The 25,663-nt window shown below is 40.6% G+C and overlaps 1 protein-coding gene across 1 annotated transcript; it reads left to right on the forward strand.

The window, feature by feature from the left end:
* Positions 1-6,210: 6,210 nt before the first annotated feature.
* Positions 6,211-17,939, forward strand: mtnr1bb (melatonin receptor 1Bb). The gene is made up of 2 exons (XM_027016995.2): positions 6,211-6,406; positions 17,095-17,939. The coding sequence occupies exons 1-2, from the start codon at positions 6,211-6,213 to the stop codon at positions 17,937-17,939; spliced, it is 1,041 nt and encodes a 346-aa protein (XP_026872796.2).
* The last annotated feature ends 7,724 nt before the right edge of the window (positions 17,940-25,663 follow it).

Consider the following 25,663-nt stretch of genomic DNA (forward strand, 5'->3'; position numbering starts at 1 on the left):
CTGGTTGCTGATGGACTCTTTAAAGGCACCCAGAGAGAGGAACCGTGAGGTCATCACTCGCTGCCTGAAGTCTGCAATGAGACACATAATCTTAAAACCAGCAAGTGCACTGTACCAGGAAGCCAAACTAGCCCTAATCTGTGTGCAAGCCATCATATGACAGTTGGGCCAAATAGCCATACAGAAGGCTGAGCCTCAGTGAAGCATCTGATTCTTGCTAGGGAGTTTTCTTTCCAATTTAGCAACCAGACAGAGAGAACAGTGGACAAAGAGTGTGATGAACTGTTATATAAACGATGGGCTGAGCAGGAGAGGCAAGGTGGGAGAGGAGAGGATTACTGCTCCCCCATTTCCACTTCAAGACATGAAACAGTTACGGGAGTGATTAGACCCACACAATTTACAGGATAAATCTTAGATTAGACACATTAATCCGTTCTCATCTTCGCACAAAATATCTGCCTCTGCTACCAGTTTCACACAGAGATACATATACTCAAACACACACACGGCAGGTTGTACACATCACTTTCAGATGCCTGTGTATATGCCACATACTAAAAGCAGCTTTATGCACATAATAGAGATATCTAATGAGAACACAATGTTCCCAAGCACTCTTCAGTGCTTTGCTGCTCTTCACTTGTAAAAGAAAGGGGTCTGTAACCTCAAACATGTTGGCAGTGGAACAACGGCTATTTGTAATCCATATATGGTTGAGTAGAGCATTCTGAAACTGCTTTCTGTAATATTTTGGTATGTATTTAATAATGTTAAGGTGATAATGAGAAACATTGTATGCTGTGCTGTCACCAGTAAATGAAAAAATTTTATTTTTCTTGTAGACTAGTGTTGAAGCCACTCTGTTAAAATCATGTTCTGAGCAACTCTAAGGTTTTTATGGAATTTTGAGACAGAAAATTGACTACGACTCAAAAATGTTTCTTCATGTTTTCTTTTTCAGAGAATGTTTACTTCACTGATGTCCGACTGAGTGTGGAGAGACGTCAGTGGGCAATAGTCTGTCATGCAACAACAATGCTGGTAGATTGAAATGCTATATTTGGTATATCCAAGTGTCTGAAAGTGTTCCAAACCTTTACAGAGCAGAAAGGATGTAACACAAATGATTGAATAGCAACACTGAAAAACAGATCAATGAACTACACATACTTCTAGGTGCTACAAAGTGAATCGATATTTGTGTGTGTGCGTGTGTGTGTGTGCGTGTGTGTGCGTGCGTGTGTGTGCGTGCGTGTGCGTGCGTGTGTGCGCGTGTGTGTGTGTGTGTGTGTGTGTGTGTGTGTGTGTGTGTGTGTGTGTGTGTGTGCTCATGTAAGCAGAATGTGTGAAATGCCTCAATTAATGAATGACTGAACGGTCTAAAGTTCTACCCTGCTGTGGTACTGTATAAAGATCTAGTTATGATCACAACTCTGCATTAGAATACAGTTTGGGCAAGCAAAGTCAGACGCCCGCGGATGTAGAGCGATGGATTTATTGTATTCCAAGTTCGTGGTGGGTGGACAAGTGGTCAAAACCAGGAAAGCCAAGACAGGGGTAATCCAAATCATTAAGGTAAACAGTCTGAGTCAAAAAGCCAGAGAGCAATAACAAACCAGGCAAACTATTCCAAAAAGGGGCAGGCAAAAATCAGAAGACAGAAAAGCAAAAAAAACAAAACCAATACACAGGAGAGAAATCACAAAGAGAACACTCAGTATGCACAGGAGATACTAGTGGCAATACTTCACAATACTGGGAAGTTCTAGTCAGGTTTAAATACAGCTGAATGTAGAGAAATAGATGATATCAATATTGTGGTGATGAGGATCTGAAGGAACGTGTATGATTGGTTGAGTTGTTAGCCGTGTGATGAACAGCATGCTGGGTGTTGTAGTGTGCTTAAGGTTTGGCCGACGTGACATAATGTTGTTGTGTGAATTACATAGAGGAACACAATACACACTGGCATCAATTAAATGCCTTAAGAAATTTGTTTTAATTAATGCCATCAGTGCTTATATTACAGATTCACCTCAGAAACTTGCTATCAAATAAATATCAATTTTGCCCAATCAAGAGGTTAAACTTCATTCATAAACTGTAAATTTAAATAAGACCGCTTTTAAACATGTAATCCAAAATTACAGAAATCCGAACACTTAAACTGCAGTGTCAAGACACCAGTTGGGAAAGTCTTCACTCAGTCATCAAAGCTTCAGCATAAACACAAAAAATGTATTACATGTACAGTTATGTGCAAAATAATAGCAGTGTATTTAAAACAAGTGAGAAAAAGCTCAGTCCTCATAATAGCATTTATTTTCATATACACAAAGGCACTGGAAGCACTGCACATTCAATTCCAAATGAAAACATGAACGAAATATAAATTTTTAAACTGAAAATGAAAAAAGAATACTAATTTTCATTTACAAACTTGAATATTTACAGTATGAACTGAAAGTTTTTTACAGATTTAGCTTTTCTGTTGCTCACTGAACTAATATTTAGTTGTATAACCTTTATTTCTGATAACTGCTGTACATGTGGCATGGAGTCAACTAACATCCGACACCTGCAAACAGATATTCCAGCCCAAGCTGACTGGACTAAATTCCACAGTTCTTCTGCATTCTTGGGTTTTGCATGAAAAACAGCATTTTTGATGTCACTCCACAAATTCTCAATCAGATTGAGGTCTGGGGATTGGACTGGCCACTTCATAACATCAATCTTGTTGGTGTGGAACCAGGATGTTGCCTGCTTGCTGGTGTGTTTGGGGTCGTTGTCCTGCTGAAACACCCATTTCATGGGCATTTCTTCTTCAGCATAAGGCAACATGACCTATTCCAATATTTTGATATATTCAAACTGGTCCATGGTGCCTGGTATGCGATAAATGGGTCCGACTACAAAGTATGAGAACATCCCCAAACCATTATGCTTGCACCTTCATGTTTTACAGTCTTCACAGTGTACTGTGGCTTGAATTCAGTGTTTATGGGTCATCTCACAAACTGTCTGTGGCCTGTAGACCCAATAAGAACAATCTTGCTGTCACTGAGCAAGGGCTAAAACCAGCAGGTACAACATTTGCTACCCTCGTTCGTTAAATAAGGGCCATAATTTACATCTGTTTCTTCATAGAATGAATGACCTCACTAATTGAACTCCACACCGATATTAATTTGAACACACCCCTTTCATTAAATGAGTCAATTACACCCAATTAGCAGCGTGCATGTCATGACTGTTGATTCTGTTGGTTGCCTATTACTCCGCTACACCTAGTCATGAATTTTCTTCCCATGTTATATTATCTTTTCTGCCAAAATCAGTAATTAAGGACATTAGTGATGTTAGACTGCTATTATTTTGCACAGAACTGTATATATTTATTTCTTTTATCACTTACAAAGACTTATATACATTGAATTCTATCCAAATGAGGAATCTATTTCTGAAATGTCTGATTATTGTCACTGTGAAAAATTACGAACAGTCAGAAAGCATAACAAACAAAATCAATAAAAAAAAAAGAATAATAACGTGCTTAGTTAATTAGTTAATGATTCTTTGATAATTGATTTGGGACACCTTGTAAATAGCCTTTAATTATGTTCAAAATCAAAGTACAGTATAATTACTTCTGTCATTTAGGGTATAGGGTGAGCAAAAGGGCTCTGATAAATGCTGGGGGTATATACTATACTGCAAGGAGAGAGCTCTATAAAGACTCTTTTTATGTCAGTTTGCAATACATCTTATTCGTATAGCAAACGTGAACCACTAATTCTCTCCTAGTGCACATTCGGACTCCTAGTGCTTAGTAAGACGCTCCTAGTGCTCAATAAGTCTCTCTTAGTGCTCACTCGGACTATCCTAGCACTCACTCTCCACTTGGTTTTAGTATAAACTTGACTCCTAAACTAAAGAAACAGGGCATGCAAAGAAAACCCAGTTCAAATGTTGCAGGTAGAAAGCGACTAGTCCATTAGGTGTAAAGGGGCAACAGAAAGCAGTTCTGCAGGCCCCTGCACCATAGTTTATGTCAACCACCTTGCACCTAACAGGAGACTTATGCAAGCTATTCACTTGTGGCCTATCCCATTCACTTATGCACTATCCCATTTTGTGACTAAGACTGACATAGTTGAGACTTCTGCAACTAAATAAGTTCTTTGTTCCTGCATCACTCAATGCACTGTCTCAACACTCAAGGATTTGCCATCAGCTGCAGAGCTGCAGTACCAAAGGCATTTTGGTAGGCATTTTCTTTATAAGATTTGCTTATTTCATAAGCTTTTTCTGAATGAAATTTAAAACAGAGTACATGACCCACATTCACATTCAAAGCAGGTATTTCATGTGTTTATGCTTCCAAGCTGGCACCATTGGAAACATTTACAGCTGCCTGTATTATTATTTATTTATTTATTTACATTTAATAATTTACTGGAGCAGACAATGTACAAAACACCCTGAGGGTAATGTCTTATCCTGGGGACTCAGGTTCAGAACAGTGCAAAGTAATTAAGCCAGTTTCTATCCTATATAATAGAGGTGGAGGATGTGTGTCTTTTACCCTGGCAGCCTCTGTTTCCTGTCAATTAGTCCCACTGTGGCCAGATATAGGCATCTAAAGACATGATGGAGCATGGTGCAGTTCATCTGTGCAGCATAATATCCGCAAGGCAAAACCAAAAATGTTGCTTATTAAAATATCATCTCTGTGAAGTCATGATGTGCTGTGAACTTACATGATAGACAGCGAAATACTGAGTGTTTTAGAGGATTTGTTTTTTCAGGTTTGTGCAAGGAGTTTGCGTTAACCCATAGACATTTTGTTTTTAGCCAAGCAAAGTGTTCAAATATCGCAACAGGTGTGTCATCATCAACAAGCAATAAGGATAAGTCGATGTTAGCAAAAAACAGTTAGGGAATGGCTCTGTTGTTAGGATTTCAGCTGTCAGTTTGCATAGTCATAATGGCACTAGCATCTAATGATCTTTACACTACTGCAATAAACAGTTTAGGGGAAGCACACCTGTATGGTTGGCAGGAAAGCATGCAGTCACATCCAAAATTTACCTTGATTTCTGGTAAACAAACAAACAAACAAACAAACCCAAAAAAACAACAACAACAGCAAAGTAATGTGCATATATGTACCATTTTCTGGTAAAATCTTCTTTTTTTTATTTGCAGTTAAACAGTGCTCAGCTATTACCCTGGTCTCAATCCTGTTAAGGAACTACATAACAGAATTTCTCCAGAAACTTAAGAAATGTGGCTATATTCCATTTCATTGCAACTGACAAAAACAAAGCAAGCAAAAAAAAAAAAGAAAGATGAAAATGCTGTTCGTCTCATGGCCTTCCTAATTATTTAGGGGATGGAAAAACTGGAACTGGAACTTATTTCCAACTTCATACCCATTCATGCAACAGATTGAAGGCAGCTAAAACTAAGTTTGCCTCGTCGATGGAAACATTTCCCGCACGCTCCGACCCACTCTGAGCACTAGGTGACTAATTTACAGCGCGTGGACCAAAAATGTACTCGCGCTGTTGACTGCCGCGGGGCAAACGACACGGTCGGTTCGTGATCTGTCCACTCTCTCGACGAACGCCAGACCTTCGGCTGGCCTGCTGTGATAGCGCGATGGATTTGCAATGCAGAACAGTAGCTGCTACTTAAAAATAATTCAAAGCAAGTGGAACGTCGCCACAGGGAGGCACGGCGCGCGGTGGGCTTTTTTAAACGTCCTCACTAGTTTTAAGTGTAGCGCGAGGCGGGAAAAACAGCCACGCTGCACCAGGTGCCAATGTGTGCACGCAAATGAACTAGGTACCAGGAAGATGCAGCGGTTTGCGCTTTGCCGCTTTTCCCTCTCTTTTACCAAACAAATTCGTGTAGGCTATTTCAGTTATGATCAGATTTAGAGCATTTTTCCTAATCCATCAAATGCACTTGCCATTCAGAGAAAGTTTAAAAGTATTTTGAAATTTTAACGGTAATGGAAGAAAATATATATGGACCACTGTAAGTGTTCGTTTTATATAACCCAGGCTAATCTTTTTTTCTCAATAACCACAAAGAATTCATTTGAGCCTTTTAATGTTACAGATAGTTTGAATGATCTACTGAATGTACTGTGCACCGGATCACGGAAGAGTTGTTGACGCCTGAGATTATCCCGGCATGTCAGAAAGCATTCCTCTTCGGAGGAACCTCACGGACCTGGGACCAGTCGGTCGCGCGTTGAGTCCGAGCGCACGCCCTGCCTGGGCTGTAGCGGTTCTAGCCAGCATACTCATCTTCACCACCGTGGTCGATATTGTAGGGAACTTGTTGGTGATCATTTCGGTCTTTCGGAATCGTAAACTGAGAAATGCAGGTGTGTATGATTCTTCTGTTTTATTTTTGTTTACCTAACACATTTTCCTGTGTGACACGCTCGTGTACATTTTTGGTGGAAACTTCAGGTGCGAAGGTCAGGTGAGATCTTTTTCTGTTTGCAAGCCCAGACGATCAGCAGGAATTGCTGCCAAACCTGTGGAAGGGTTTGAGCGTTATGCCTGCTGCACGTGCGGAGTACATATCTGTATGTGTGCTTGTCATTGATGTCGTATTCGGCTGTTCACGTGCCAATGACCTACACATTTTAAAAGGGAATATTGTGGATTAATTATGTAGTGATTATTAACAAACCCACTAAATACAAACCTTTCCATTTTTTAGCGCCGTTTCTGGCTGTCAAGGACCTTGTAATTAAATTTAATTTGTCCGATAATGCCGGAAGATGAGAGAAATTCTTTGTAGAGTTATTGTTGTTAATTATGAGATATGTAATAAGAAATACACTGCAGGTAAACAGATAACAAATATGCAAAAGGACCATCATATGAGATGTCACATATGCAAGATGACAAGAATGATGTCCTCCAGCATGAAAGCTAAAATACCATTAAGTCATCAGTTATTTCTTTGTGTGTGACATATCACAGTCTACTTTGGAGGTGATAATTTCCCCAATAATCATATTTCTACTCCTAAACTCATGCTTCTCTATATATTCTAATGTTTTCAAACATGTTAGTGGTTTTTTACAGACTGTGTGGGTGAATAGTAATTAGGCCTTGACACAGGAGTGGAAGTATGGGTGATGTCCAGAAGATGAGTGAGTAAATCCAGATGCTCACTATGTCTAAAAAGACTTGCTGAAATATGATATTCATGAGTTTGTTTTTTTAATTAAATAAACACACCCATGAGCAAATATTTATAGTTTTGAAAAGTAATTTTTTCATATTCAAATCTGCTTAAAATGAAAGCCGTTTTATTATAATAATGATAGTTACAGCAACTTAGTTTACAAAGCCACTTGTAAATGTTAGTCAGACTATTAATTTGCATTGTGCCCATTTCTAACAAACATTATCAGAAGCATAATGTGTGTAATAGATTAGCTCTTGAGACTGATCGTAAAAATTGGCAGTTTTCTTTGTTTGTTTTTTGTTTTTTGCCTGAAGGAGTTTTTGGATGCTGGTAAATGTTTTGAGATATGAATTTTATTCCAAGGAATGCAACTGTAGAAAACTTGAAATTGAATGTCATTCTTTTTTTAATAAAAAGCTGTAGGAGAACAAGTTCCCAGGAGGGGTGTAAGGAATGTCCATGCGCAAGAAAAAACATTTAACTGAATGTAAAAAGAAATCAAGAAACAGTTTTGTTTGACATTAAAGAATTCTCTAATTTCTTATTTCTCCTGGTATCTTATTATGCAACATGCAGGGATTTGAAGTTGGACTTGATTGCAGTGTGAGGAAGCCATAGGCAGTAGGTTGTATGTATGAGTACAAATATGAGTACTTTTATTCAGGTCAGAGCAAGACTCAGTATCAGAACACAAAGCAGGGGTCAAAATACAGGTGGGTAAATAAATCCATTATAATTCAGAAAACAGGTGTCAAAAAAGTGGAAAAAAAAGCTTTTCTAAGGAATGAAAGCAGCTGGTAAAACTACCATCGAAAGGTAGAACTGATGTAGTGTCTGCTCTGATGGTAACTTTGCTTTTATGGATGTGTTGATTAAACTTACTACAGTTTTTTTAGGAATGGATTTTGGGGTTCAATAGTTGCAAATATACAGCATCTATTTTTACATTAATGTATTGTTATAATATATAGTTTAATGCTGTCATGCAGTTGCCCCGTTTGTAACTACAACTCCTGGCTTCCCCCCGGCACAACCTCACCAGATTCTCGTCACCAGATTTTTAATGTCACCTGTTTCTAATTATTGCAGTCCTATTTATTCTTTTCTGTTCCGTGTAGTCTCTACGAAGGATTGCTGCTATTCTACTGCGTATACTGAGCGTTTCCTTGTGTATTTTCTCACTTTGCCTTTACCAACCTGTTTTGTTTTGCCTGATCTTTCTGTTTCACCTGCTCCTTTGGATTTGTCTGCCTCCTTTGATTGTCTTCTGGTTTTGACTCTGTACTGGTTCTTCTCTGTGATTCTATTATGTCCCTTGGATTTGTTCACTCTGACTACTCTGGCATTGACCCTCTCCCGTTTCATTATCACGATTGCTGATCGCTCCGCTGTAAATAAAAACCCCTTCTATATCCGCAAACGTCAGACCGGTTGGATAATGTTACAAATGTATAATATAACGACAGTAGAAACCTTAGTCATAACAGAAGCAAGCCAGCAACAGAAGGGCCATCACTTTGAATGCCAGACCTAATTGGGTGTGGTTGGTGTTGGGATTTTGATCCAGAGCGCAGCCAGTACTGGGGTTCTAGTTATGACATGTCATCCATTGTGCCCTTAAAGCACTTAATACCCATTCCCTATGTTGTGCTCAGAGCTGGGCCATCATCCAGCTATAAATGTCATATTTCTGCTGTGAAATAAATGAATCCAGTATCATTTGTATAATACTAGCTAATGATATCTCATGGTCCCATCAGAAGAGCTTAGAGGGCCATTCAAGCCCAGCAGTGTAGAAACAATGACTGAACACCAAAGCAGAGGCTCATTGTCATCTGTGGTTATTAAACTACTTTTAGGACTTGAAGCATTCAGCCAGCACTTGTTTGTATAGCTGAAGTCATTTTAGTCATATTGACTGGAGAAGGATGTTGAGAAACAAAGAAAAAACTATTGGACATCGCTATAGTCACTGACTGTATTGCTACTTCCACATTTTATTTTCCCACTCATCTGTATATACGTCATCAAGCTCAGACTACTGCCTGTGTCTACTGAGTTCCCCTCCCCTCCCCTCCATGAGCCATTATCAGGCTGAAGAAGGTGTGAACCCACTGAATCTTCACACCCATCAAACATCACGCCATGCTCACTGCCAATCATGTTTGGAGCGTTGCAGACACACATCCCCACGCTGTTTATGTGATATTGTCAACAGCAAAATAAGAATAAGAATTCCAAATGTGTGTCTTATCATGGTGCCTCAGCTCAGCTGTGAATCAGCTTCATGGTCATATACATGTTCCTGGATGTAAGAAAAAGAATGTTTGGAGACACTATCCTGTAATTAACAGTTCACTCTGCTAAGATGCGTTGTTGTCACCCAAAGCTAAATGCTTTAAATATCTATAAATGAGCATAAGTGGAGGAGACAGTAAAGAAATATCCAAACGAATACATGAATAAATCAATGCTAAGGTGAGCTGATGTCTGTCTTCAGTGGAGAATGAGTACCCCGTGAAAGTAAATGAACTCACTGTCCTATTCAAAAGCGCTTCAGTGCTGAAGCTCAGTTTTCTGCAAACAAAAATGATCAGATTTGTTCAAAAGATGAAAAGGTGACAACCAAATTCTGCAAGTTTCTCTCATTGGTGAAAGACATAGATGTGCTCATTTAGTCCAATTAGGCATTTTTGCATCGGCGCTGTGATGCTAATGTTGTTGACATTCCTATTTCTAGACTGTACTGAGAGGTAATTCCTTTCATGCTTTCTTCTGTCTTTTATTATTCAAAAATGTGTTATTATGGCAAAAATATGTTGATATATAGGCTGATATTAATAAAATACTTGAAATTTGCTTTTTACAGGGTGGAGGGAGGCCCTTTATGTTCAAAACTAAAATGAACTTTTACATTTTCAGTGTTCAGTAATCAGTAAAGTAGTCTCCTTTAGAAAGTGTGAGATGTACCTCTGTCTGGGGCTGGCCTTGTTGAGAACTAACACTAACACTGGTTCAAGTGTATGGCACACTGAGCGTGTGTGCGGGGGGATGAGAGACTGCTTGTGCAAGATGTCGACTCCCTTGGTAGTTTTTGCATCTGCCAAGCGTAGGTGTTGGGGACTTCAAAGTGGGTGCCGAATGTACATTAACAAGACCCTTGCCGGTCAGTTGGGCTTCAAAGACATCCCCCGTGTCTTACATCTCCTTCCTCTGATAGACGTGGCTCTGTCTCCCAGAGTCGGCATTTGCATGCGCCAGACTCTCATAGCAGCTCGTTAGGCTGAAGCGGGAACACTGCCAGATTTCAACTCCCCTCAGTGGGGGACGGAGGGAAATTTTTCCTTCAACCGTCATCAGTCCAACTTTACTGAGATGTGTTCAGTATATCTCACAGGTAGTATTTCTCTGGCAGATAGGTAGTAAGTGTGCATTGGAGCTAAGCAAACTCAAGATGGAAAACAGATGGGTGTAGTTTTTGAGTGCTCGAAGTTCTCGGACTGCAACTGAACTAAAATTTGTTTTTGTTATCTAAAAATGTATTGTACACCTGCGATCTCTACAGGGCAGAAGATAATGTCATTATTGTGTATGATGGCATCATAGATTCTTGCAACCATGGTATTATTATGTGGTATCATTGCTATGTTTTATAAATTGATATTGTTTCCAGCATGTAGCAGATTTGATGAATCTAAGATTTAATTAATTAGACATACACCTAATATTTCTGTCATATACATCTATTTCTCAGATTATTAGGCTCATGGATGAAAGGTGTGCTATATCTTAATCAATACTCCAAAAAAAAGACCTGTTGTGCCTTTAATGAATGGTGGGACCTTTCACCTTTGCCTGGCTTAGTTGAAAAGGGATTATTGTTAGTGAATGGTGTTGTGCCATCAGATGGTGAGATTTCACCATTTACACATGAGTGTGATGGAGGAGAGAGAGAGAGATGTAAAAATGGCACCTTCTGCTGTTAAAGTCTGTACATCCTGTACATCCTGTGGCTTCTTTTACTTCAGTCAGGAACTTCGGAAACTTTTTGAATCATAAAATACCATTTATTTATTTATGATACAGATAATTGATATATAACTGATAACTGACATGGAAATGTCCACATACAGGAGACATTTTTTGCAGATGTCAGACTTTGCATTTTAGTCATTTTTGTTGACTTCAGTTGAATGGTCAGTTAATGATAGTTGTAAGACTTGAGCAAAATTCTTGAAATTCAATATTATTGGTGTAATGCACAGGAACAGAATGAGACACTTGCAGATATTTGACCAATATTTGGCTTCATTAATAAAGGGGTAATCCAGAGCGGAAGTTGTTGGCCAAGCAGAGGTTCAAAGCCAGAGAGAGAGCAACCAGAACATGGGCCAGGCAAAGGGAAAGCTAAATGGGGACAGGTGGAATGAGTCAGTAAGCAGGAGAGGCAAATCTGGTGAGCGTGTGTCTATTGGAAGATCTGGGTTGAGCGACAGGAGAGCTAACATCGGAAGGATGCTGGGAAACGGAGTCCAGGCTAGTAGGTATGACAACTGGAATGTTGAATTTACATTTCCAGAATTTGGCAGACACCCTTGTTCAGAATGACTTACAGATGTCCTTTGTAGTCTCTGTGAAATCCATATCATCATGTGAGCATAAATGGATCAGTGTCAAGAATACTATCAATCAAAGCCCTAGCTAGAGTGAAAAAGAAGAGAATGTGCTTAGTGATTCAGTGCTTTGTGAAGTGGTGAATTGTCTGTTGTTGTTTAAACATATACAGTGTGTCAGCTTTATGGACAGGCAGAGAGAGTTCATTCCACCACCAGGTGCCAGAACACAGAGCAGAAGTTGAACACAAGCTGTGTACCAGTATTCTGCATGAGTTGCAGGGGTCGGATGATACAGGCCTTATCTGAACTGCTTGTTCTATCTCATTCCATAAATATGCAAATGTAAATGTAAGCAAATGTATCATTATTTGATTAACACCTATAAATGTCAGATTGCTTAAATTAACACCTACAAATGTGAGTTTGCTTGATTAAACACATGCAGTGTTCATATAACTTCTGCTGAATAGAAATGAACAGAGGTGTGAGTAGGTGAAAATAAGTCACAAATATGCCTCAAATGCAGTCTCAAGTTAAACAAGTAGTCAAGCAAGTAATCTCAGAGCTCACATTCAAGCAAGTCAAATTGAGTTGCGGTCACTAACTTGCCACTAGTCAAAGTCAAGCCCTGACTGCATTTTCTACGTAAAGCTGAGTCTCACAAATAAGTTACAAATCAGCATATGCATGACTTGAGTTTAACTCAAGTGAAATCATGTGACCTAAGCCTGGCACCCCTTTAAATGGACTTTGTAAGAGTCATTCTAAAAATTGATCCATGTCGTTCTACCCTAAATCCAGATTTGTTGCGGGAATCATGACATCTGGGATCAACAAGACTATGAGTGTAGACTGCCACAGTCAATATTTTCACAGCAATTGCTTTTTACTCTACAATCTGGAGGCTGAGTGTCCAATAGAACTAATCTCAGAAATCTAAGAATCAAAAATAGATGCGTATCAATATACAAAAGATTGGCTCAGTCTTCTGAGCATCGGGCAAAATTTGTTCCAAAGTTCCATATCAGATCATTAAATTGTTGTTATGTGTTAGAGCTCTGAAACTACATTTCCGGAACCTAAATCTTAAGGCTGATTAAAGACTGAATCCCATAGCATTCTGTGACCTGTTTCCATCAGCCCAAAATTAAAATACATAGTCTTATGACTCACTTAAGCTACATATTTTAACATTCATAAATGTGCATGCTAATGCCTATATACAACATCAAAGGAGCAGCTCGACTTGTTAACGCTGCCCAAATGTCAGTAATGCTAGTGTTAATGTTTGCAACATCACCTTCCCAGTTCAGTGCAGGAGAGAGAGAGACATAATGAGCCATCATAATCACGTTGTCCTGACTCATTCATTCCACTTTAAAGAAAACCAAAGGTTGCCATGTTGCCATTTAGAGCCAGGAAATTGGATGACTGGAACCTGAGAAAGATGGGAGTTTTTTGGTTAGAGAGACTGCCATGTGCAGGAGGAGATGTCTTATTCAAGTCGAGGTCTGAATAGCAGCATATGTGGAAAAGAGAATGGCATACTGACGAGGGCAGAGACTTAATAAGACTGAATGTGCAAGTGGTCAGCTTGTGGTAGTGACTGAATACTTTTTAAAACATATTACATTTAGCCACACACTGGGTTCTGCACAAACATTTTACAAATATACAAGTCTTTTAGGGAGAGAAGGGCATTTTTGAAAGAGCGAGTCACCCAGACCACTGCTGCATGGTGGTGCTGAACCAGTAGCTCTAAGGTTGTTAATTAAACATCTTGGGTGAGCTTAAATGAAGGCGTCCTCTTGATTCCTGCTCAAGGCAGGCATGGTGCTGGACTCAGGCTGTAATGCGGCCAATAAAATGGCACATTTTCCATAGTGGGATTTTTATAGAGCTGTGGGTGCAAGCATCAGGGTTTTAAATCAGATATGAGAAGCTACAAGAAGCCAGCAAAGTGAACACAGCAGTGGGGGGATGGGTCTAGCAATGGGAAGGATTAACTAGGATAAGCTTTACATGCCTAAAGGCTTAGCATTTTGGCGGAAGGTTACCAACATATACATCTTTATAATCAATGGATTAAGATCAAATTCAAATTTCATAAACCTTACCAAAATAAGTCTAGTAGCCTCAGTCACTACAAATAATGTACTTCGAACCTCAAGTATGGCCCGGCTTGAAATACCTTGCTTCAGGTCTCATGGACGACAAGCATCGAGACTATTTTCTGTCTTGGCTCCAAGATGGTGGAATGAACTCCCACTTGCTGTCCGGACAGCAGAGTCCCTTGAAGTCTTCAAACGCAGACTGAAGACTCATCTATTTGCAGAATATTTAAAGGACAACTGACCCTGCTCCCATATTGACTGACTAAATTAGTACTTATGGTAGGGTATTGTTTATGTTGTTTAACAAACTCTAGCACTTATTGTTTATTGCACTTATCAATGTTTAAGATAGAGCCTATGTATTTTGTACTTCTAGGTATCAGCATTGATCCCTGTATTCTATAGCATTCAAGTTCATTGGTATATTGGACTCTAACCTACTGTACTGTACTAGGATATACTCTATGAGTAACTGACAAAGAACTTTTGTAAGTTGCTCTGGATAAGAGCATCTGCTAAATTCCATAAATGTAAATATAAATAATGAATCAGATGTTATAGCAGTAAAGAACTTGTAGCTCAATTGATGTTTAATGATTTTAAATTGATGGGATTGCAATTCAACGTGTGAACTGTTTGATTTGAAAATATAATGCAAGCCAAGTGACAAATAATGAAAACAGGAAAACATGTAACCACATAAAGAAGTGCACTATAAACAATCAAGCTTGCCTGGAAATGTGCAACAAAGAATTAACTAACTTTTGCTTTTACTTTCACAATGAGAGATAATAGGTTTCGAGGAAGAGACCGGAGAGGTTTCAAGTTCCTTTTTCCTGCAACTGTGATGAACAGAAAACCAGCGCTAATTAGCGCTCCCATCAGACTGCATGTGATTCTCCATAATGCCGCACCACTCTCTTAGAAGTTGCGCGTTAGTCCCGCAATGGGAGCAGTGTAAAATTTAGTTCAGAGCAGATTGTATGCAGTGGTCAACTGGCTACACTGAAAGATGTGCCCTCGGAATATCCACGAAGGAGCCTTTTTTCATGTATAAAACACCCCATGTGGTACATGAAACAGTATTCATGGTGAATATGAAGCACCATGGACAGCGGCACCCTTAAAGTGAGGCGTGCAGCAGTGCAACATGAAGTGCTCAGACACATCCGTGTGGAAAACGTGTTGGACAGCCAAGAATTCCTAATATCAGCCGAGAATTTCTAATATCTAAAATTCACACAAAATTCACCGCCATGGTTTAACGTTATAAGCGTCCTTGGGAGATTGGACCATCTGTTGTGTTCAAAAAGTGAAAGAAAAGTAGTTTCACAACTAAATAATCTATTTTGTACTGATTTTTCCCACTTCATACAACAAAACTATAGTATCAATTAATTAAAAATTTGAGAATATTATGACAAGGCAAATACTGTACAGCATTCAACCACTTTGACTTTGCTTCATGGTTATCTTGCCCATGATGTTACGCTATGAACCCCTTCATTCTAAGCCTCTATACCGGCTCACACCTTTGTTTAGATTTACTATCTCCAGATAGAGTAATCGCATGGCCCAGTTCCAGTCCATTAGGAGTGCATGACAGAAATAAGTTCCCCTAGCGGGGCTTTGTAGATTTTTTTCCCTTTAAAGTTGATCAGGCTCCTTAAAGAATATTGCGTGAGGGTCAGCTTTGTCTTGTCATCCACCTTCTCCTTGTGTATCTGGTCAGTAGAGGGGTCTGGAGCTGAGGTTGCACACGTCTGAGCATACACAGTTTGACAAGAGAATAGGGGTACATTCCTTTATTCCTATGACCCTCAGGGACATGGTAATCCTCTCTGGCCTTAGTATCGGTCAGCCTTGGACATTCCGCTCTGCTCTCTCATTAAAGGCCTCTATCTTGCTCTCTCTCTCTGTCGTCCCCCCACCCCCACACACACACTGATAGATTACCTCTGTAGCTAACAGAAGGGATCATATCACATCAGATGCTTAGTGAGTAATGAGATTGCTGAGAAAGGAGGGGAGTGTTTGGCTCTCTGACTGACAATGCTGAACTGGGTGGATGTGCGAGTTCCACTTTGCTAAGATCTCTGACTTCAAAATCAAACAGTGAGCTTTTCATATGGCACAGAAAAAAGAACTGAATGTATTTGTATCAGATTAGTCTCATTTTGTCATTATATAAAACAGTTTTTCACAAGTTGACCGTTTTCTTATTAGATTTTCTCAGTGTAAGATATTTTATAAAATTTTGTCTGGGTTGTTATTCTGTCCTCAAGACCTTAACTTAATCTGCAATTATCATTTCATCCAGATAAGTGCATTGAACCTATTGTTTATAACAAATGAGGAAGTGGTTTGCTGTTTAACCTTGCATGGCTATAGGTGTGTGTGTGTGTGTGTGTGTGTGTGTGTGTGTGTGTGTGTGTGTGTGTGTGTGTGTGTGTGTGTGTGTGTGTGTGTGTGTGTGTGTGTGTGTGTGTGTGTGTGTGTGTGTGTGTGTGTGTTGGTGAATGTTTCCATCTTTGTCTGAGAGATAAGGAGATCTAAGCAGTTTGGGGCAAAGATCATGTGGTTATTGGGCATAGCAAGTCACACCCCAATACAATCAATCAGGGTAACCTCATGATACATACTGGTTTGCTTTCTGTGATATATTTGCAGGTGGCTAGATAATCCAGATGCAAATTCATGGAATAGGGCCAGCAATAAGTGGAATAGTATAGTATGGAGCCCAATTGCATTAATCATCCCCAAGTGTTCCTTTGTGATTGGACATAGTCCAATCTGCAAGTGCCAGCATGATGACTAACCAACAAGATCGCAGGTTGAAATAACATGAGCGATAAATGAAGGTAATATATGCAGGGCATTAATTGCAGGAGGGCAGCAGGTGAAAAAAGCTTCCATGGCCTTGCACTGTAAAAGGTTAACCACTGTTATGGTGCAATTATGGTGACCAAAGGACTTCTTGTACAAATGAATTCTGATTCAACCTTCAGCCCCCCTTCTCTCTCTCTATTTTCTTCTTTCTCCTCTTCCTCCTCTCCTCTGTCATTCCCTCCCACTCCTTCTCCAATTTTTCCCTACTCTCTCACTCACTCTTCCTCTGCCCCACCCCCTTCCCCTAGGAAACGTGTTTGTGGTAAGCTTGGCCTTTGCTGACCTGGTGGTGGCCTTTTACCCGTACCCACTGGTGCTATACGCACTCTTCCATGACGGCTGGTCGCTGGGCAACACCCAGTGCAAGGTGAGTGGCTTCCTCATGGGCCTGAGTGTGATCGGCTCAGTGTTCAACATCACAGGCATCGCTGTGAACCGCTACTGCTACATCTGCCACAGCTTCTCCTATGGACGCCTCTACAGTTCGCGCAACACGGTGCTCCTGGTGGCACTCATTTGGATGCTGACTGTGCTGGCCATCTTGCCCAACCTGTTCGTGGGCTCGCTGAGCTATGACCCACGTGTCTACTCCTGCACGTTCACACAGACGGCCAGCAGCACCTACACAGTGGCTGTGGTGGTCGTGCACTTCCTGGTGCCCATCACCGTGGTGACCTTCTGCTACTTGCGCATCTGGGCACTGGTCATCCGGGTGCGTCACAAGGTGAAGAGCGGTGAGCGGCAGCGGGTGCGACCCAGCGACCTGCGCAACTTCCTCACCATGTTCGTGGTGTTCGTGCTGTTCGCCGTGTGCTGGGCGCCACTCAACCTCATTGGCCTGGTGGTGGCCTCTGACCCCGAGGTCATGGCACCACGCATCCCAGAATGGCTGTTCGTTATGAGCTACTTCCTGGCCTACTTCAACAGCTGCCTCAATGCAATCATCTATGGCCTGCTCAACCGGAACTTCCGCAAGGAGTACAAGCGCATCGTCACGTTCGTCTGGATGCCACGGCTGTTTGTGACTGAGACATCTCGGGCGGTGACTGATGGCATGCGGAGCAAGCCTTCACCAGGCGCCATCAACGAGTAAATGACATCCTTGGACAGTGGCTATTTTTGCTCACCTCAAAGGAGACTCGTGGGAAATGTAGTTTGGCCAAGATGGCCAAATCTGCCTTTTTAACGAAAACTTGTTAATTGTCAGTATGCACAGCTCAGGGTGTCTTATCTCTGCTGTTGTGGAGAAATCAATTTCAAAGTAAGTATTTCACAAAACTTACAGTGAAGCCATGTATATTACAAAGTGTTTCCTTTAATTTCATTGGTGACAGATAATCTTGTGATTTGTATTTACTAAAGTGTCATTTTTGTGTTTCATTTGTAAATGAGATTTGACCTGTCCTTATATATATATATATATATATATATATAGAGGCACCTTATATATATAAGGTGCCAAAACATACATTATACTAAATACATGACTGCTTTATTAAAATGAAATCAAGGCTGTAATGTTTTAATACTGAAGTGTGTATAAACAATGATATTTTTAGTCACAGAAAAAGCTCTGTCTCTCAGAAGCAGTAGTGAAGCTGAATGAAGTATACCTTTCCATATCTTTTACTGAGGATTTATATAAACGTTGTAAACAAACAGCAACAGGTAAGAAGCTTCATCTCATGCACTCTGTGGTCATCTCTTTACTCCTTTAACAACTGTTAGTGGCAAAGAAGTGTGAGAACAAGCATAGGGCATTCCTCGAATGCTGCCTGGAAATCGATTGAATATATTTGTGCACTTCAATTAGGCTTGTGACGGTGTAAAATTGACTCCACCATGACACAACGCATGGCCAAGAATCTCGTGTGCTATGTGTGAGCATGATACTTCACTTCTGGCCTCGGTGCTGGGAGGATCCCTATGGAAACAGTGCTGTGTATGCAACAGGTCTCAGTGATGATGAAGGAGTCAGGCCAAGCATCAGACAGAATCAGATGAGACCACCAAACCTTACAGCAGCGGATCTGGAGGGAACTGGACAGCACCTGTGCAGATGGTGCTGAGGAGAATAACTAATAACACAAGCTCTGAGCCAATTCTATAGTCATGTAATAATCATGCCACTAGAGACAGAACTGCTTTCTCTTTAATAAAAAAGCAAACACACACAAACACACCAGTTCATGTCTGGCAGTAGCAGGGGCCAATTATCTAGTCCAGCAGTAGCAGGGGCAGACTCCTAGGCTATTCTATCAAATTATTCCACAGTGAGAGTAGTGCTCCCTTTACACATATACACACACTCACTCACTCACTCACTCACTCATTCACTCACTCTCACACACATACACACACACACACACAAACACACACGTCTAGTTTCATTCACCAAATAAAACACATTAAGTCCTATAGTAAATCCATTAAGTACATTAAGTCCTATAATCCTATTCTGAAAATGAAAAAACTTGGAATCCCATCACACATGGACATAAAGAGTGGAAGGGAGGAAACCCTTTCACACACAATCAACCTCTTTGTTGCTTCACTACAAGAAGAAAATGGAAAACAAGGTCAATGCGGAACGGCCAATGTTTTCCCAGCGCTCTCAGACTGAAGCTCTTATGAAGATCCCCATGAAACATGACAAGCATCAACTATTCAAGCATTCAATCATCCTTTAGCAAGAACTCAGGCAATACAGGCTAAACTCGCACTTAGACAGCACTTATCTGCTGGAGATGTACTGTAACAAATGTTTGTAATGAAAGAGATAGATAAGTAACAGCTCCTCCAATTAAAAATGCATATTTTATAAGCAGGGCAGGGAACAAACTTACAACTTTAGCATACTGAATTAGCTTCTGGTGCAAGATTCTGATAGTAATCTTACCAATTTTCCTCTCAGTTTCCGACTTTTATCTCTTTAACAGGAACACAGGTGAAACACATAAAAATATACTTTCTAGCAGATACTTTTGCAATCAACACTCTGCTTTTACAACCAAACAGCACACACATCGGTGAGAAGCAGCGGCCAATTCCACCCTGGGGGACTGTGTTGGGTGTAGGGAACTGGAGGGTGTATAATACCCAGGACAGAGCACCATCCATCACCGGGCATGCAGACATACAGTCATTCACATACACCGTCACACCAGGACAATTTAAAGTAACCAGCTGACCGAACCATGTTTTTGGACTGTGGGAGGAAACCGCAGACCCTGCAGCAACCCATGCAGACATGGGGACCCAACAGTAAATCCACACAAAACCCTCTCTATCTCCATCTAAAACCTCCTCTCTCTAGGAAGAATGCCCTCTCTCTAGGTTTGCACCCAGGGTCCAGAAAATTCAGTCCTCAACCAAAATTATGCTCAGCTCTTGCCATTCCAGAACAAAATCCAAATGGAACACCCTAGCAACACCCCTGGGCTACACAGACCTGCCACCTGCTTTCTGCACTCTATGTCGCTGACCTTGATGCTTGCTTGATGTTGTTGTCATTGCGTGATTGCATTCAAAGTTTGCAATGAAAGGTGTGTGTGTGTGCAGAGGACGTCCAAAAATAAATTAGGTCAAAATTGGAGACTAAAATGCATTACTGAAATAAACTGAGATAAATGTCCTCCCAGACACACATGCAATGTAGATATTTCTCATCATTTAAGTCCATCAGTGTCTCCATTGAGAACTGTGGTTGTGTCTCTGATCTGCAGGGATTAGGCTCAGATATGCCGCAGTGTTTTTCAGGCATTGTTTCGTTAAAGGGGCACAATACCAACGTCTTATCACACCCCTGAGAACCTGCCTTGCTCCATGGCAGCTTTCCCTTCTTCACAACGCTCCTGTCTCCTCCTTCCTCTGCTCCTAGTTGGCCAAAGACAGCTCGAGGAAATTCGGCCGGAGGATGGGTGGGACACAGAGGGCAGTGCACCATGTCTTCAACCTGGTGTTAATCTGAGAAGGTTGTGCAGTGATTCAAGATTTTTAACAGAATGGCAAACAAGTGGGACACCACCAGCAGTGTCCTGCAAGAATGCTGGCAGCTCAGGCTAATGTGAAGAAGAGTGATGGCATCATTTCATTACTGAAGGGGCACCATCTGCTTCAAACTACGCTTTTGTTTACTAACCTGGAAAATTGGAAATCACCCCTCAGCAAATAATTGCTGCAATGAATTTACCAACACACTGCATTTAAGATTCTATTCTATGCTGTAATAGTATTTTTTTTACTTTTAGAGCCCACAGTGATAGAAGCATTATTCTGCTATAGTTTTGGGTTCTGTAGGTGTACAGCAGAGTTTTTTCACACTATAATTGTACAGCTCCCTTTATGAGTCTATGTGGAAAAACAGATGAAAATATACAAAAAGAGAAGGGCATTTGCTGGGGGTCCTCCCAAGGGTCTTTGCCCATATGTGAAGCTGAATATACTGTCTATCAGTCTTATTCTCTCTGGAAAACAGCAGGAGCGCCATTAACACATGGCTGAGGTCTCATCTGTGATTGTGTGCTGTGCCACTAGCCAGCCAGTATAGGGCCTCTTTCCATTAAGTGGCAGATCCAAACCCATGACAGGCTCCTTTCATCTACCTGCTCTTGAAGAGGATCCATTTGTATGCACACACACACACACACACACACACACACACACACACACACACACACACACACACACACACACATATCTATCTCTATCTATCTATCTATCTATCTATCTATCTATCTATCTATCTATCTATCTATCTATCTATCTATCTATCTATCTATCTATCTATCTCTCACAATATGTATATATATCCTCTTCAAGGGCATGCAGCAGGAATGCAGCAGGGGTTTCTTGCATAACAAGAATGGAAAAGAATAAGAATAATCAAATATTGTTAATAAATGTACAGAGGTGAGGAACGTTCATGTCATAAAACACTGTTATACATTGTTAGAGTGCTCTGAGCATGTTGTAATTAAATGAAAAAGTAGGCTAACAGCATAGCGATCTCCAGTTACAGAGTTCAGTCACTGTTGTTAACACCATAGCAAAAAGGGAAAACATTATTAGCTATTTTTTTAATTAGTGTTCGTTAGTGTAAGCAGCTAATTAAGGAATAGCTTTTAAAAATTAGAATCCGAAAAAACAACATGAGGAGTGTTCACGCTTCCCCCCTCGCGAGCGTCGCGGTGCCCTTGATAACCGGTCTCGTGTCTTTGTTTTGCTTTGTTTATCCCTTTTTCTAATCTCCAACCCTTTTAAATTTGTAAGATACTTCTCGCTTCCTTCTTGTCAGCCCATGTGTTTAAACCCAGCGTTTTCCCTCTCTGCGTACTGTTTGCGTGCCCTTCTTTGCCTGTTTTTGGCTTTCGTGTGTCGATTTCTTACGTTTATCATGTATTCTGGATGCTTATCGTTCTTCGCGACATTGCAAAGAGACACAGATCATAGTGAATTTTGTCAAATGGTACAAAATTCCAGTCCTAGTTCAATCCCACGTCTCCGTGATGTGGTGCCGTAGACGTCTGCGGATCACAGGCACGAGCAAACATTCGAAAGGCAGTCGCGGTGTGTTCCTGTCTATTCATGCCACGCGCAGAATGACTGGGTGTGCTGTCCTTGTGCATGTGGCATTCTCATTATCTCGTCCATAGCCTGTAGCTTTATCAGCAAGCAAAAACCAGAGCATAAACCAACTGAGACTGATATTAAAAGAAAGCAATATTAGCATATACTAGGTGCTCTATATTACACCCTATATTAGACCTAGACAATGTGGATAGTGGCACACTGAAAACCAATAACGCTTACTTTTGTCAAACATTGACAGACTTCAAATTGGCGAAGGTGAACAATGATCAGAAGCCGAAGTTCACCCACAGGAATCGATAGACCCTTATCAGGTCAGTTGCTACAAACGACAAAATGACTCCTCCTGTTGGACGGAGACGGGAATGCAAGCAGAAGACGCGATCAACGGCAAAAGTCTGACGTGAGCTAATTATATTTAGACCAATGCATACACCCACGAACATGCTGACACGTTTTGTATCACGTTTTTTAACTACACGTGCTTACCCAGCTAGCTGGATAAGTCCTCTGCTGTCTTTGTGTGTGTGTGTGTGTGTGTGTGTGTGTGTGTGTGTGTGTGTGTGTGTGTGTGTGTGTGTGTGTGTGTGTTTGGGGAGGTGTTTTTGTGTCTGGTAGGATAAATTGACGTTTTTGTTGTGAGAAAACAGGGGACAGCGTCTGAATGGGGTGGGAGAATGGGTACACAACTACTGTGCTGTGTGTACTACAGGAGTAAGAAAACAGAGCAAGTAAGTGACAAACTGCTTGAGAGAGAAAGATAATGTGTACATTACAGTAACCAAGTTTTAAAAAGAGTTAAAGTTTTGTAGTGATTTTAAAGTTTTTACACAGCACAGAGGAAGGAGGCAAAAAACAGTCAAACACCTAACATGATAAGAGGAGACTGAAACACCTAAAACAATAAGAGGAAACTGTCAAAAACCTAACACAATGAAAGGAAACTGTGAAACACTTAACACGATAACAAAAGACTGTCAAATACCTTAATGCAATAAGTCAAACACCAAACTGTCGCAAGAAAGACAAAGATTTGATTTGTGTTTCACCCTATTCACATATGAGCCGCTAATGAGAGAGCTAAGGTTCTTGGTTGACCTCCAGTAACCTCATTTGCTGCAAATTGTTTTATTGCCAATGTCACACAGGTATCAGTCCTTTGCCTTTGAGAAAGATGAGCATTATCATCAGCTCAGCAAAACTAAACTGGAGTGACCCAAAAATCAGAGAGTACATATGTGCATGAGCATCATTGTGTGATTCAAAGCAGCTGACTGAGATTGCTTTGTTCCAAGGCATCACTGTGAAATGGATGTCAGCTGTGGTTGAAACTGTGACACAGCACATCCTTGCGGACATAGCAGCTCTGATTGAGTGTGTGCAAAGAACACGTAGGTCCAAGCAGACAGGTCAAGACAGCTGGGCTGAAACCAAGTCATATCCTGCAGTGTAGCATGCCACAGAATTAGTCCAACACTATTATTACTACACTCCAGTGGAGATTAACATATATGAAAACAAAAACACACACGCATGCACGCGCACATACACACACATAAACATGGTAGGGGTTTTAGTTATATTTACTCCAGTCCCACTTACCTACAACCAGCATTGGAAATAGGTGCAGAAGAAGGTTTACCAAATGCAAAACCTAAAACATTATCTGACTCCAAATTATTATTAACAAATATGTTAGAAAGAGCCAATTCTATTGTCTAACCCAGTGTAAGTAATGAAAATATGCAGAACCAATTTTATAAAGTTGCTTCATGCCAAAATAGTCCGCTTTGTCAGAGGTTTACTTAATTTACAGTTTAAGCTAGTAAATGTGTGCAATAAATTGGATACATTATGGAAAATTGGTAGTACTAAATTGTTGAAATTACATATTGCTATCTTAAGAGCTAAACTTCAGATGAACACAAGGCAACAAGATTTATTAAACAATTCGATACACACTACAGTTGGTTAAATATTGTAATAAGTCAATACAAATACTGTAATAACTGCATTTTCATTGCTTTGTATTGTAATAAAGCAATACAAATGCAGTAAAGAAAATATTACTTGAAATGCTCATAGATTGAGAGAGAGAGAGATAGAAAGAAAAAGAGAAAGAGAAAGAGAAGCAGAAAGAGAGTGAGGGAGAGAGAGCTGCCCCAGGTCCACTCCAACTGTCCATTTGACCATTTGTGCTGGGGTATCAAAAAAATGACCATTGTGATGTGACTGCCTTTATCTCTATGAGAGCACAGATGTGCACTGGGACTAGATGGGAACAAAACTTCATGACACAGCATTGTAGAACAGCATTTTAATGTGAAGTCTGTAACATTCTCTAATTCTCTAATGAGCTCAAAATGGTTCTCATAAAAATATGAAGATAGTTGACACACTGACTGCTCTGCCGACACCAACAAGACCTATAAGATACAGCGACAGGACCATAAATTCACACCAGATATTTCCTCCCTTTTGCCAGCAGCTAATCCTTAGCAGACTTTGAAATAGAGAATGAGGTTCTGCTGTGTTGCTGGGGAGGGGTTCTTTAGACAAAGATGAGGAGAACCTCAACCAGAGGGGTTTGGCATTTTGTATAGTCCATATCACAGGGTCCTAAATATGGCATAAAAGCAATAAACTGCATTTAAATAAGCTCTCTCTGAATTTGGATATTAAACCTTTTTATATGGTTTCCTTTTTAAAAGAAATAGAAAAATCTAGACTGCAGCTTTTGGGAAGCTGATGTTTTTTTCCAGAGTTTTTAAACACATTATGCACATACACTAGGTGAGGAAAATAGACCACTGGGGGAGACAGTGGCTGCAAGGAGTGGAAAGAGAATCAAGGCACGGGAAGTGCATGTGAGAGAGCATGTGGTTCTTCTGGCCACCATTCCAGACATCAGTTCACTTCAGAATACCCGGAAAAGCACCAGGCTATGACTGCTCGCGGCAATGCGTGCACATCTGTTGCCCTGCAGGGGATAGCAGGCCCAGAGCAGGACAGCAAGATACAGGCCTGCACAACAGTTCGGTCTGCATACATCCACAGCCCAGCAATGCCGAGAAACTTAAAAATGTGGGAGAGAGAGAAAGTGAGAAAGAGAAAGCGAGAGATGCCTCTTTTACAAATGTTGTAGGTGAAGCAGGCTGTTTAGATCGTGTCAGCACTTCAGTTTATACACTGGGATTTGATGTGACCGTAAAAATAGGAGTTTATATT

The sequence above is a fragment of the Electrophorus electricus genome, chromosome 17 (assembly GCF_013358815.1).
Source record: "Electrophorus electricus isolate fEleEle1 chromosome 17, fEleEle1.pri, whole genome shotgun sequence".
NCBI lineage: Eukaryota > Metazoa > Chordata > Actinopteri > Gymnotiformes > Gymnotidae > Electrophorus > Electrophorus electricus.